Here is a 15,540-nt window from a genome sequence, read left to right on the forward strand (position 1 = left end):
TGACAGACAGAGATCACAAGTAGGCAGAGAGGCAGGCAGAGGGGGGGTGGGAAAGCAGGCTCGCCGCTGAGCAGAGACCCCGATGTGGGGCTCCATCCCAGGACCCTGGGATCATGACCTGAGCTGAAGGCAGAGGCTTCAACCCACTGAGCCACCCAGGTGCCCCAATATCTGGAAAATTTTTGATAAACCTAGTGTGGGCCCCTTAGAACACGTGACATCCCAAGGGTCATAGAGAGTTTCATCTGCCTTCTCTGCAGGAAGTCCTCATCCCTGAGATGAAGTGGAGAAAAGTGTGCCCTGCCTCCAGGTCCCTGTCCCTCCCAGACAACATCCCTTGTATCCCTCGGGCATCCATGGACTCCACGGACAGCTTCTTTCCCAGGAAGCCTCCTGGGTCTGGTGAGCTCAGCGTGCTTTTCTATGACAACTGCTTACACAGACCAGGCTTTCCCTGCCCCTACTACTGCAAAGAGGAAAAATCACAGCCAGCAAGGCTGCTGAGAGCTGTTTCTTACTTAATCCAAATCCATAAGGGAAAGCCAAGCCACAAGCCTGAGCAGCTTCGGAGAGTCGGGGAGGTGGGCTTGCTGGGCTGGGCTCCTGCCTCCTGCTCCACGAAGATGCCTAATTTCTCTCCCATCACAGAGAATGACGTCTGTGAGGAGGAGAAGCTGGAGGAGGAGCCCAGGAGTGACGGGAAGCTGAGGCTCTGGGATTATCAGCTCCTCAAGGTCATCTTTGTGCTGTAGGTGACTACATTGGGGATGGGGTGGTTAAACTCACCTGGGTGGCTGGTTGTTTGGAGCAGGGGCCTCTGTGTGTGGGGAGGTCACTGTCCAGAGCGAGGGGAAGGTCCTAAGTCAACTGAAAGCTCCTGGGTGGTGTCTGGAGGTTACCTGGCAGGCCCTTCTGCAGCAAGACTAAGTGTCTCCCGTCTTTATTCATGCACCCCTGTAATTTAGGGGTAAGGCTGTGCAGTAGGGAGGGGCAGGGTAAGAAGCTGTGAAAAAAGGAAAACGTGAACAGGACTGGGGAGGGGAACAACTAACAAAATTGGAGAGGGCCATCGGATAGACTAGGGGAGAGCCATAGCCTTCCTGCCACCCACCTTTAGAGCAGTTTCTGGAACCCCAGACTTGTCTGTAATTCTGCCTAAGGACCAGCAGAGGGGTGAGCACGGTGGGGCGTTCAGTGAACAGCCAGCTCCTGGTGTCCCCTCTTCTTACCTCATGACCTTCCCCTGCTTCTGCTGGCTGAGTTCCCATGGTCAGCCTCAGCATTTTCTGGGAGAGTGGGCCTACCACCTTAGGGGATAATCTTGGTGGCCTTGAAGAGGAGGCACAGGACCAAGGTGGCTGGTCAGAGGGAAGGTGGGCTGAGTTTAAGGACCCAGAAATCCTGCTGGGCTTTGAGGACACCTCCATGGAGATGAGTCTCAGGACCCCCACGTGGCCCCTGGACACAAAGATGTCCAGGCCTGAACATAGCTGAGAGGCAAAGAGCTCTTTAATTCTTCCAGTTGCGGGAAGTAGCTTCGTTCCCATTCCTGGTTTTGGTGAGTTTCTAAAAATGTCCTTTTTCCAGGTAAGATATCCTTATCTCTCTTTCTCCAGGATCTGCTTCTTGGTCATGTCCTCATCCTATCTGGCATTCCGCATCTCCCAGCTGGAACAGCAGTTATGCTCCCTGAATTGGGACGGCCCGGTCCCTGGGCACAGGTGACGTCCTCTCTCTTCCCAATGCCTCGGGAACTGAAGGTAAAGGACGGGAGCCAATACCTACGGCCAGGCTGCGTGTCGTCCTGGCTGGAGTTGGCCTTGCCCTTGAGCTGGCTTGACAGCTCAATCTGCCAAGCAAGGTTGGACAGATCGTGCAGGGTACACAGATTGCACCCTGACCAGCTTGACCAGCTCTTGCTGGCAGGGTGGGGTGGTGGTGAGGGAAGGCAGAGGAAGGTTCTACTGACCCGTCTGTCTGCCTTGTAAGCCCCTTCTCTGATCTGGGAATCTCTCGTGTGTAGGTAACAGCCACCCCGGCTTCTCCAAGAAGAATGCTCTGGGTGCTAAGCTTCTACCAGCGACTCCTGTGGTTTATGCTGCTGTGCTGAGACTGAGTAGGAAGGAGAATACTCCAGATCCTTCCTCCTCCCCCAGCTCTTAGCCCTCCTGTTGACCAAGCTCCTACAATTTGGGGACTCAAACACAAAGCCAGATTCTTGGAACCGGCCGAGAAATTCTGTATACTAAGCTTCAGCAAGCACTTGGAAAAAGAAAATTAACTTGTTCCTCGGAAACAGTCTGGCACAGAGACAAGAGCACTAGGAGACACCCAAGGGACAAAAGGCCAAGTTTTGGTACCTGGAGTGCAGCTGTGCACGGTCACGCGGCTCACTGCAGGAGTGGGACAGAGGCCCAAACCCAAACCACCAGTGGGGCTCTGCTCTCTCCCAACATACCATGCTCTCGCTTCGGCCCCTGAGGCCAAGGGCAGCCTGGGAAAGTGAGGCAGAAGCTATGAAGGAGAAGAGGAGGGTGTGAGGGGGAAGCTAAGATTCCAGCCAGAGGGGAAGATTCACGCCCTGTGCTGAGGCTCTGTTCTGGGCCCTCACGAGGAGGACTGGCTGAATCCGGAGGGCAGTATTTGCAGCAGAGGATGGTGGCAGGGGCTGTGACGGAGGGCAGAGGTCCAGCATTCTGGGTCCTTCGCTGCCACTTCCTAGTGAGACAGGTGGAACAGGCCTTGGTCACTGTGGTCACAGACCTGGTACTTCATCTTCCCCTCTGTGTTCCAACAGTCTGAGGGGTCCCAGGCAGGAAGTAGACGATGGCGAGTGACCCCCACTGGGTATGGGGGGAGGGGAAGGTCAGGGACTTTGATATGAGCTTTGTACTCCTTGCCTGACTGCCTGAGGGGCCATGACCAACAGCAGCCTGTCAGGGAAGCGTGGCTGGGCACCTGGGCACGATGGTGTCGGGCCGTCACAGAGCTCCCTCATGTCACCTGAGTTGCAGGCTATGGGGGAAAGTCCTGCCCTCCATGAATAAGGTGGGGGTGTCCAAGGTGGGTCTGGAACATTGCAGGGACCAGGTCAAGGGGTTCTCTCTGATACCTCTGGGGACAAGAGAGGTAGGGGATGCGAGGAGTGAACACAGTGGTAGCTTTGCCTTAGAGATTCCTCCATCTCTGCCAAGGCCTCCTGTGTTCTAAACAGCTCTGCTGTGCCTCAGAACTCTGCCTGCTCTCCCTGGGACTCCAACATGCTAAGACAGTGCCTTTAGGGGTTCCAGAAGGGCCTTAGTGAGGAGGTCAGAAGTATCAGGCAAAGTCACTGGTGATGGGGTGAGTGTGTCAGAAACAGTCGCTGCTTTTCCTTCTTCATGCACCTGAGAGGTTAATCAGGGAGAAATCCAAGGGGGATTTAGTTATCGTGGAACTGTGACTATCTTGCTTATGGCAAACCCAAATGAGGATGTGAGGGATGGTGTCTGTAGGGGACAGGTCCCTAAGTGTAGACTAGTGGTCTCTCTATCCTCCCGCCGCTGCGGGTTCCAGGATTAAGCTTAGGGTGGTTGGTACCACAGCTGGAGGTGGCAGGTAAACTCATATTCCTTTCTCCCCACAGCACCACAGTGGAGAAAACCCCACCCTTTTATCGGAACGAGCCTCGTTTATCACCTTTATATCATGTTTTCAGGGAAATAACCCCACGTGCCCCAGTGTCTCCCTGCCTTGGTCCTTGTTGGAGGGCAGGGAGAATCGGTCCATTCTCTGAGCCCTGCTAGGTTGAGCCCCAGGCTCATGAGAGGCCACCAGAGGTGCCACGTCATGGGCAGCCGTGCGCACATGCTGGTGAGTCTGGTCTCCGGCCACGCCCCAGGCTCGGAAAGGGCAAGAGCCGTGCTGCAGGGTAGGCGGCTCTGGAGGTCCTCTTGGGTCCAGGGGTTTCAGTGGTAGGAGTGTGCCTGTCACTCTGGAGGGCGCTCTGTTTCTCCCTTTTCTTCCTCAGCCTGGTCCTCTGGGGCCAGTGTCCTTTCTCTCGTGCACGTTTGTAAACTACGTGGACTTCTACAGACCTGCTTGTGGAGGCTGACATTCCTCTGATTCCCCGAGAGATTGGTTCAACTATCCTTGGGTTGTTCCAGCATGGCATTAGCCGTTGAAAATATTTTCAAATACAAACATTTGATTTTTCTAGTGTCCTGTGGTATGGAAAGTTCATTTTTATCCTTTGACGACACACCGAAGGTACTCGTGCTGACATACTTGGCACGAAGGAGCCCAAGTCAGCCCCAGCATTTCAAGTGCTCTGCAAATCTCACGAGGCTGTAGCCGAGCTGCCTCACGCTTCTGGTGTAATGGGAAGGGGAAGAGCGGCCACAGCAAACCTCTGTGGCCTTTCTGCCTCTGCTGGGTGGACACCGAGAAGGCTTCCCTATTTCTCTTGGGCAGCTCCAAAGCGATGTCCCCTATTCAAATGGTACTGTTTTTCTGACTCAGGAATTCAAGTCTGGAACCCTGAACCCCAAGCCAGAAAATCCCTGTGTCCTTTTGTATGACATTAAGCCTAGATTGGGGAGGTTAAGTTCCAATTTGGGCCACATTACCTTTCTTTTTCCCTAGGATGCCCCTTCTAGTAGTGATTCATTCATTCAGCAAATACTGAGCCCAGACCACAAGCCAGGTACTATGCCAGGCACCAGGGATAGAGCAGTGAGCATGTCAGGCTGTCTCTGTGTCCTCATGGCACTTCTGCTCCATGTAAACAAGTTCTGAGTAGACATGTAAACAAGCAAGGGAAATGCAGATTGTGCTTCGGTTCCATGAAGGGGAGAAATGGTGATATGAGAGTAAATGGGGAGTCGGCTGTAGGTGGATGGGCAGGAAAGGCTCTTTGAAGTGACACTGAGATTGGTGTTACGGTATGAGGACCCAGCCATGGGTTCATTCTTTGGTTCCATTCATTGGTATTTCATGGCCATTGGCACGGTCCATTCATTGGCATTTCATGGCCAGTGGATCAGTAACTGCAAAACCTAGGAGAGAAAGCATTTGTCTCTTCTGCACAGAGAGACTCAACAGGACTTGAGGAAACTGATCAGGTGGGAGAGTGATGTGGAAAGACATTGGAGAGGTCAACACCAACAACACACAAAACCAATTAAAAAGTGTGTAAGGAACCCAAAGGATGTTTCTCTGAAGAAGAGACACAAATGGCCAACGGGCACACGAAAAGATGGCCAACATCACTAGTCCTTAGGGAATTCAGAACCACAGTCAGGCACCACTTCACACCCATTAGGACGGCTACTCTCCAGCAGAACACAAGTGTTGGTGAGGATGTGGGGAAAATGGAGCCCTTATGCACTGCAGGTGGGAAGGTAAAATGGCGCCGCCATTGTGCAAAATGGTACAGCAGGTTTTCAAAAAACTAAAGGCAACTGCCATATGGTCCAGTACTACCATTTCTGGCCATCTCCTCAAAAGAGCTGAAAGCCGGGTTTTGAAGACTTCTCTCTCTGCACACCCATGTTCAGAGCAGCAATACTCAAATAGCCAAAAGGTGGAAGCAACCCAGGTCAGGTGTCTAGTAACCAAAGAATGGATAAACAAAGTGTGGTATATGCATACCATGGAATGTTATTCATCCTTAAAAAGGAGGAAAATTCTGACACATGCTATAACATGGATGAACTTTAAGGACATTTTGCCAAGTGAAATAAGCCAGCCACAAAAAAACAAACATGGGGGCGCCTGGGTGACTGACCCTTTGGTTTCAGCTCAGGTCATGATCTCATGGGTTCGAGCCCCGCATTGGGCTTTGTGTTCAGCGGGGAGTCTGCTTCTCCCTCTCTCTCTGTCCTCCCCTGCTCTCTCTTTCTCTTTCTCTCTCCCTCTCAAATAACTAAATAAATCTTTAGGAGAAAAAAAAAGACAAACACAATATGAGTGCACTTACATGAGGTCCCTAGAATGGTCACATTCATAGAGACAGAAAGCAGAATGGTGGTTGCCAGAGGCTGGGGGGAAGGGAAGTGAGAGCTACTGTTTAATGGGCATGGAGTTTCAGTTTTACAAGACAGAGTCTGGAGATGGTGATGATGGTTGCGGAACAATGGGAATATACTTGACACAATGGGACTATACACTTAAAAATGATGAAGATGGTAATTTTTATGTGTATTTTAACACACACACACACACACACACACACACACACACAGGCTGGAGAGGTAGGCAGGAAAAGGGAGTTTGGATTTTATATAATCCCTGGGTACTGCTGCTCAGATCTGAAAGTTTGGTCTGTAAGATCAGTGTTGCTGAAACCAAATGCTTTCTTTTGCTAGAGGAAGTAAACAGGTGAATGTAACATGCAGGAAAATATGGTGGACGATCTACAGACTATACCCCCTTTCCATTATTCTCAGGGACTGGCTTATAGCAGCAGCATCACAGAGAGGGCATATAATCTTTATAAATTTAAAGTTGAAATGAGCTAACTTCATAAGGAAGAAACAACTGCCTTAAATTTGAAGAAATTGGAGATATATAGATACAGATATATAGATATATACATTGCAGGAGCCTGGGTTTAACAACATGGGTGTAGCCAGACAAGGCAGAATCATGGGAGGAGCAGGAGCTCTGCTGAAAAGGGCATTCAGAAATGAGGGGAGCTGTGGCAGAACCATACCCTACAGGGGGCCTTGTGAGTAAAAGACTGCTGCCATCCCTGGCCCCCAGCCAGCCAGCCTTGGCCCTCCTACCTGGTGGCCATGGCATTGGGACGTCTGTTGAGCTGGGTGAGGTCATGAACCTGGGCTGCTCCTCTCGCTGGGCTGCAGAAGCAGGGCGTCCTAGGGTAGAGAAGCTTTGCAGAGAAAGCTCTTAAGTTTGCCTTAGGCGGGGACTGAAGCCAGATCTCCAGGCTGGTCTCTTTGAGGGGGAAGAGATGCCATTTGGCCACTAGGTGGCAGCAAAGTCCAGCAGTAGCTGGAGCCGCAGAGGAGAGGAACAGACTTCACTCCCCTTGGTCAAAGAAGGGCCCCTGCTGCCCACTTGTGGGGTGAAAACAAGCCAGGCCTAGTCCAAGTCCAGTGCCTTGCCTATCCAGCAGCAGAAGGGAAGTTCTGGCAAGCTCCTGTGGCCATTTCTCCATGGTCTCCTTCCATTCTTTCCCTTTTCCTTTCCCTCTTCTTTCACAGTGGGGGACGCGGTTGGTGGCAAGCAGAATGGAACACCATCCCGAGGGCTCTTCAGACCTGAAGGTCAGGCCAGTAAGGAGGCAGAACTGGCAGGTGTGAAGAACCAGCATGTTTTGTTTATGTGTGGGGGTGGGTGCAGGAGGAGGCGGGTGGTGAGATCAGCTTCTCTTCCAACAAGAGAATAGAAATCCCAGTTTTCCCCTTGACCTGCCTTTGCTGTAGAAAGCACCTTCTCTTAGGGCACAGAATTACAGACACCCGGCTCCAGCGAAGTGTGATCTTAGGAGGCCACAACACTGCTTCCTCTTCTACCTTCATTCAGAGATGAGGGGCTAGACCCCAGAGAACAGAGGATTCAGATCTAGAGGTTTAATGCTGCTTTGTCCACCGAAAGTGAGAGGGAGGGAGCTGTATAACCTCTGAAATGATAATCCAGAGAAACCCGAGTGCATTTCCCTGCGTGCCTGACCTCCACAGAGCCAAGGAGCACCTGGCGCCCAGCAGGCCCAGCTTGCCGGGCCGCCTTTGCGTTGGCAGGGCTCCTTGCCTTCCCGGAATGTGTTCCTTCTTGTTTGCCACTCAGTGCCTGGCCCAAAGCCAAACCTGGGCTGCTCGGAATACCAGGCCCCACTCCCTTCTCTCACAGGATCTGAGACAAGCCTCTCTTCCACTTGGGGAAAGGCCAGGACCTCTCTGCAGCCTCATCCCACTGGTGCCCACATCTCTAGTGATATTGGAGCCTCCAGTTGCTGAGAGCAGAATCACTTAGGGAGGATGCAGCTGGACCCCAGCAAAGCCGAGGGTGCCGTACTGACATCCTATCCTATCGGCAGCCTCCTAAATTGGGCCAGAGTGGGCAAAGTGTTACTCATAAGCTATTCATTAACTTGTTAAAGGCAGAAAGGTTGGCTTAGGCACCACTTTGAGAAAATGTGACACACACTGCTCCTGGATTCGCTCTAGCATGAAGGCGTGTTAATTGGTGTAGAATTTCTGATGCAAGTTTTTCTCTGCTGTTAGTTCCAAAGACCAGGCTAGTCTGAATGCATGCTCTCTCCAGTACGTAACTACTATTAAAAGATTTATTAAGCACATTCTGAGGGCTCCCGATTGTAATCTTCTATAGATACTATGATACCATAATTTTCTGAGCACTTAACTGGGTACCAGGCCCTATACAAGGTGCTTTTTATACTTGTCTCATTTGACTCTCAATACAACAACATAGTTTTCACACCTTATGCTGTGCAAGGCCTTTCAAGACTGAAAGGCCGGAAATACAATATGGCGCCCTTCAGCGAGTTTACTGAGGAAAGAAGATGGAGGGAAGAGCTATATGACAGTGTAAGACGTGTGAGCCCATGAGAAGTTCAGAAGGGAGTGCTACAAAAAGAGACCGACTCATTGGCAGAGGGGCGTGCAGCATGTGTGGGCTTCAAAGAATGAGTAAGGTTTGGATCAGAGAAGAGACGTGGGGAGGATCCTTGCAAGGTACGTGCGTGAGGGATAACGTCGGTAAAAGGATGACGGTGTGGAGGCTGGTGAAGATGAAAGCTTGTGAGGAGTAGAGCTCCTACTGGGGAAGGAACACATAAGTGGGCAAGAGGGATTTAAATGCCAGGGCGAGAAGGAAAGATCTGAACTTTCAGGCAATGAGGAGCTACTGGAGCTACTGAAGCTTAGGAGGAAGGGTTAGATAAATTTGGTGGTTTAGGAATACTGGCTTGGCAGTGGAGTGCAGAACAGATTATAAGTCTGGCAGAATAGTCTAGATCATGGTTTCTCAACTCCAGCACTACTAATATTTTGGGCCGCCGAGTTCTTTGTTATAGGGTTATTCTGTGCCTTATAGGATGCTTAGTCACATCCTCGGCCTCTGCCCACCTCAAGCCAGTTAACACCTCTGCCCCTTGGTGTGACAACCAAAGACATCTTCAGATGTTGCCAAATGTCCCCTGTGGGGCAAAACTGCCCTTGATTGGGAATCACTGGTTTAGATGGCAGATTAGGGCTCGGGCCTCAGAATACTGGCAGGTATTTTCACAACGATTCTGTCAGTAGATGACAAAAATAAAAGTGGTTTCTTTGCCACAGGAAATTCATCATCAGTGCCAAAGACCTTAATGGCCTGGAGAAAAGAGGTCCCAGAAGTAGATCATTTTGCATATTAGAAGCCTCTAGAGGATACTCCAAAGCTACAGATAATGTGTTCTCTACTCATTAGCCAGAAAGTAGCTGATATCAAGATTTTTCTCCCCACCTCCCACCCCCAAATCCTATATTGCTCAACAGCCATTTTGCGTAAGGAATGCCCAATCTGTCTGCAGGCAGGGAAGCTACTCATCTGTATTTTCACTAGGTTTGCATTTACTTTTCCAAAATTTTGTTTTTAGCAATAAGTAAAGTCGAAGGGTAGAGCGTAGCCTGCCAATGAAGAGTTCTGATTTACTGAGATATATCTTTGTCTAAAGGAGGAATCAGTGGTTGGCTGCTTATTTTTGTAAATAGTTTTACTGGTTGGCTGCTTATTTTTGTAAATAGTTTTACTGGAACGCAGCCATGCCCATTTGTTTATATACAGTCTCTGGCCACCCTAGAGCTCCCGAAGTGGAGGTTGCGTAACTACAAGAGGGACCATATGAACTATAAGCCAGTAATATTTACTAATATTTAAGAAAAAGTTTGCTGGTCCCTGTTCTAAAGGAAAATGTGTGTGTTGTATGAAATTGTGAACTTAAATTCTCATTTTGTTGCAGGGGATGACAGATTTTCATTTGTATTCTCACTCAGATAATTATTATTGAGTGAGTTAAGCATTGAATGACTTAGGCATGATGCTGAATGCCTGGGATATATTAGTGAACAAGGTACAAAGAGATCTTTAGCTTTATGGAGTTTGTATATTGTAGTGGTGAGTGAAGGAAGATAAGACAATAAGCAACAAAGATAATAAACTATAATAGTTAATTATAACAGTAAATTACATAGTATGCCTCAAGGTGATTAAGTGCTAAAGGAAAAAGTGTAAAGCAAGAGAATTGAGATCAGAAATGCTATTGAGATATTGCAATTAAAAGAGGACAATGGTCATGCACTGTTGGTGGGAATGCAGACTGGTACAGCTACTGCAGAAAATAGTATGGAGTTTCCTCAAACATTTAAAAGGAATTACCATATGATCCAGTAATTACACTACTGGGTATTTACTCAAAGAATATGAAAACAATACTTTGAAAAGATGTATGCACCCCTATGTTTATAGCAGCACTATTTACAATAGCCAAGCTGTGGAAGCAGCCCAAGTGTCCATCCATAGATGAAGAGGATAAAAAAGAGATGGTGTGTGTATTATATACATATATATACCACTATATATATGAGTATATATATATATACACACACACACACACATATATATATATACCAGTATATATAAGATTCATAAGATTCCATATATTTGTGGGATATTACTAAGCCATAAAAAAGAACGAAATCTTACCATTTGCAACAACATAGATGAATCTAGAGGGTATGATGCTAAGTGAAATCATAGAAAGACAAACACCATATGGTATCACTCATATGTGGAATTTAAGAAACAAATGAACAAAGAAAAAAGGAGACAAACCAAAGACAAAAACAGACTCTAAACTCTAGAGAACAAACAGATGGTCACCAGAGATGAACTGGATAGGGGAATGGGTGAAATAGGTGTTGGGGTTAAGACTACACTTATCATGATGAGCACTGAGTAGTGTACAGAACTGTTGAAACACTATATTGCATACCTGAAATATACAACACTGTACATTAACTATACTGGGATTAAAAAATACAAGAGGATGATGGTTAAGGGACGATCTGACTGAAAAGTTGATATTTAAGCAAAGATGTAAAAGAAGTGAGAGAATACACTTTGTGGGGTATTTCAGGCAGAACAGCCAATGCAAGAGTTCTTAGATGCCTGGCTTTGTTCAGTAACAGCCAGGATGCAGGTGGAGCTGAAGAGAGATAACAAGGGGGCACGATGAGTAAGTGAGGTCAAAGAGGTAATGGTAGGACAGGGCAGGGTGGCAGGGGATGGGGAGATCACAGAAGACCACTGGAAGAATGCTGGATTTTACTGTGAATGAAGTGGGAAGCAGAGGAGTAACGAGATTTACTATATGGCTTTTAAGAGGATCACCCTTGGCTGCTGGGGTGGGGAAAGGTGGAAGCAAGGGCATCAGTCTAAGATTTTTGTGGCAATCCAGATGAGAGATGATGGTGCCTCTTACCAGAGTGGTAGAAGTAGAGATGGTGGGAACAGGCAAATTCTGGATATATTCTGAAGGTAAAAACAAGAGACTTTCCTGTCAAACTAGAGATGGAGTATAACAGTCATAAAGGATGACTCTGTGTTTTAGGTTGAAAGGATGGATAGAGTTGCCGTCAACTGAGATGGAGAAAGCCACGAGTGGTGCAGTTTGAGGAAGGAATATGCTAAGTTTCAGATGAGCTTTAAACATCCAGGTGGGGAATGTTAAGTGGGCAATATGCTATATGGGTTTGGCATTCCAAAGGGAAGTCTGGGAGTTATAAATCTGGGAACTGTCGACATAGGTATGGTATCTAGAAGCATGAAACTGGTTGAGATATTTCTAAGGGACTGAACCTGTCCACAGAGGAGAGGATGGAGGTCTGAGCCCTGTGGGACACTGTTAATAAAAGATCAGGAAGCCCTGTGGGACACTGTTAATAAAAGATCAGGAAGCTAATTACCATATATCAAGGACTGACAAATGCTGCTAATAAATCATATATATATATATATATATATATATATATATATATATATATATAAAAATAAATGATTTTATTTTTTATTTTTTTGCTATGTCTCAACAAAAGTATTTTTTCACTTGACTGCAACTCCAAAGTTTCCGACCTGGCAACTCCAAATAATCTAATGTTTAAGGGTCATTCTCTCAATATAAAAATGGCCCCAGCCCCATTTCCACCTACTGTGGGAAGTCCTGAGACTTCAATTCCCCCCAAGTGTTTCCAGGTTGCTTCTCTGTCTCCTGGGTCAGATCATGATGCAGCCTGCTTGTCCTTTGGCTATTGCCCTCTTGCCTGTGATGTGCCTGTCCTCCTCCTTCATTCCTTCAAATGACCCACCACCAAGATTGTTGGGTGTATCCAAATTGCACACAAGATTTAGAGTTAATGGAAGGCTACAGCACAAAGCAGAAAACAAACTCAAAGTCAGTGTATACAGACTGCTCACGGAAATGGAAAGCCATTCTCTACCATCTTGGGAAACTTCTCACTGGCCATCTCCAGCAGTCCCCTGCCTCCTGCTGTTTCTGGTGGGCATCCTGTCTGAGTTCTTCTCATCAATTCTCCCTCCACTTCTTTCTTACTTTGGCCTCATTCTCTTTTTCTAGGGCATCCAATGAAAATTTGATTCATTTTATTGTTTGGAGTAACTGATTTTTCTTTGTATCCCCCTGACCCACTCAAGCCAAACCCGGGAGTTAACTTCTCAACCAAAAGGTCCATCTAGATATTTACCTCAACAAACAACAAGCTTTCTAGAAGTATATTATGCCATACTCCTGAAATCAGAGAGGTTATTTCTTTTGAGAAAATAAAACAGAGGGGTGCCTGGGTGGCTCAGGGGGTTAAGCCTCTGCCTTCGGCTCAGGTCATGATCTCAGGGTCCTGGGATTGAGCCCCTCGTTGGGCTCTCTGCTCAGCAGGGAGCCTGCTTCCTTCTCTCTACCTCTTTGCCTGCCTCTCTGCCTGCTTGTGATCTCTGTGTGTCAAATGAATAAATAAAATCTTAAAAAAAAAAGAAAAGAAAACAGGAAAAACCACTATCACTAACAAACATTATGGTGGTTAAGAGTACAGTTCTGGAATCAGTACATCTACATTTAAACCTTACTAAGTATTTACCTTTAGTTTTCTTATTTCTAAAATGGAGATACTATCTACTGTACAGTTTTACGGTGATTATTAAATGGAAAAATTGTATCAAATCCTTTTAAGTTCCTTGCACATAGAAAGAGATCAATAAAAGTTCTTATCTTTAAAACTTCATGAAATAAATTTTAACAAGTATAAAACCCAATGTTGGTAGGGCTACGTGGAATTAGATTTAGGTTTTGTACATACAATACATAGCATATATATATATACTTAAAGATTTTATTTACTTATTTTAGAGAGAAAAAGAGCACAAGCAGGGGAAGAGCAGAGGGAGAGAATCTCAAGAGGGAGAAAATCACTCAGGGCTCAATCTCATGACAACCCTAAGATCAGGACCTGGACCAAAACCAAGTTGGATGCTTTACTGAGCAACACAGATGCTTCTATATTATATATATATATTATATACACAAAAATATAAATTATATAATATATAAATTATATTATAATTATAATTTATATTTATATAAATTATAAATATAAAATAAATGTAAAGATATATATTATACTATGTAACATATTACATAATATAAATAATAATAATAATAATAAATAAAAAATAATTTAAAATATATATTATATATAATATGTAATGTATATTTAAATTTTTATTTTTTATTATTTTTATTATTATATATATGTATTATATAATATGTAATATACATAATATATATAATATATTTTTTAAATTATTTTTTATTAACATATAATGTATTCTCTATTTTTCATGGTACTATATGTTGATTCTTTTGAGAACTCTCTGGCTATCTACATGAAGGGATAGAAACTGCTCATATGCTTTGATGTCCTAATTCCACTCTTATATTCCTCAAGGAGATAATCTGAAATGAAGAAGTTATTTATGAATAGTGTTTGTGACACTGCTATTCATAGCAATATCTGAACTAACCAAAAAGCCTTAGCAGTCGGGAAATGGCTAAGAAAATCATGACCTATTAACTTGAGGTAATCCTGTGTTGCTGTTAAATATAACAAATAGAAAGTGATTTAGGGTGGAAATTTGTGAAATTTGTGAAAAAGCAGAATTAAAACTGCTTACACATAGGGCGCCTGGCTGGCTCAGCTGGTAGGGCATGCAACTTTTGTTCTTGGGGTCGTGAGTTTAAGCCCAATGTTGGATGTAGAGTTTACTAAAGGGGAAAAAAAAAAGGAAAGAAGTGCTTACACAGGGAGTATAGCTATGTAAAATGTGAAAATCTCAAGTCAGCAGATAAACTGAAGAGATGGCAACATTAGAGTTACATGTTTTGTGAGCTTCTTATTTTCTGTCAGGTTGCTTAAGTTCAATCAACCTCCCTTCCCCCAAGATAGCTTGCTCTTATGCAAGCATGAAATGTTATGCTGATAACATGGCATTTTTAAAAAAAGATTTTATTATTTATTTGACAGAGAGAGATCACAAGTAGGCAGAGAGGCAGGCGGGGGTGGGGGGTGGCGCTGAGCACCCCTCACTGAGCAGAGAGCCCGATACGGGGCTGGATCCCAGGATTCCGGGATCATGACCTGAGCCAAAGGCAGAGGCTTTAACCCATTGAGCCACCCAGGTGCCCTGATAACATGGCATTTTGATTCTTGCTGCAACGTCAGGGTGCGGTGATGGGCCCTTTCTGATAAACTGCTTCTGTCTTTGCATCTTTTCATTCAACAAATAACAACCAGTGTCTATGTGCCAGGCACTAAATTAAGCAGCAGGGATTCAATGATGAACAAATCAGGGTATTTACAAAAGCCTCCAGGGCATTTACAGCTTAGTGGAAGAGCGATTTAATACCAAAAATTATACACGATTTGGGCACACTGAAAGCAAATAAGTCTGGTGCATCAGAGAAGATTTCCCTGAAGAAGAGATGACATAGGAGTTTCCCTGATGAAGAGCATGAGGGAATTAGAGGGGGAGATATCATTAGGTGGGAAGGCTTTAAGGGAAGAAAAGAATGGGTTATGTTGGAGGAACTACAAGAAAGTCTGCAGAGTTGGAGCACAGTAAAGTAGGGCAAGGGTGGTCTAGCTTATAAAGATGTAGAAAAAGCAGGAAGGAGCCAGATTATGCTGAGCTTTAAGATATTGGCAGGACATAAAATGGACTAAGGGATGGAGAGTATGTATGAATATTGGAAGACTACTCTAGAAGCTATTGGGGCAGTCCAGATGAGTCTGGATGTTTGGGCTATGGTGGTGGTGGTATTGATGACAGAAATACACAAATTTAAAGGATATTTAAGATGTGCAATAAACATGATTAGGAGATTGATAGATATGGAATGTGTGAGAAAGAGACAAGTCAAGGATGATTCATAGATTTCTGGCTAGAACTTGGTGGGCAGTGGTGTCATTTCTT

The 15,540-nt window shown here is 45.7% G+C and overlaps 1 protein-coding gene across 12 annotated transcripts in view; it reads left to right on the forward strand.

Annotated features, from left to right (window-relative positions):
• The window catches only part of GRAMD2A (GRAM domain containing 2A), a 34,931-nt gene extending 30,731 nt beyond the window's left edge, over positions 1–4,200 (forward strand). For 10 of the 12 annotated variants that reach the window (XM_059371911.1, XM_059371914.1, XM_059371923.1 and 7 more), the window contains 4 exons: positions 261–402; positions 649–748; positions 1,617–1,721; positions 2,024–4,200. In XM_059371911.1, coding sequence (XP_059227894.1) covers positions 261–402; positions 649–748; positions 1,617–1,721; positions 2,024–2,027 — 351 coding nt within the window. In that variant the 3' untranslated portion in view covers positions 2,028–4,200. Of the gene's footprint in view, positions 1–260; positions 403–648; positions 749–1,616; positions 1,726–2,023 lie in introns of those variants that run through there. The other 2 variants (XM_059371913.1, XM_059371915.1) reach the window with 1 other exon arrangement.
• Positions 4,201–15,540: the final 11,340 nt, after the last annotated feature.

The sequence above is a fragment of the Mustela nigripes genome, chromosome 13 (genome assembly GCF_022355385.1).
Source record: "Mustela nigripes isolate SB6536 chromosome 13, MUSNIG.SB6536, whole genome shotgun sequence".
Lineage (NCBI taxonomy): Eukaryota > Metazoa > Chordata > Mammalia > Carnivora > Mustelidae > Mustela > Mustela nigripes.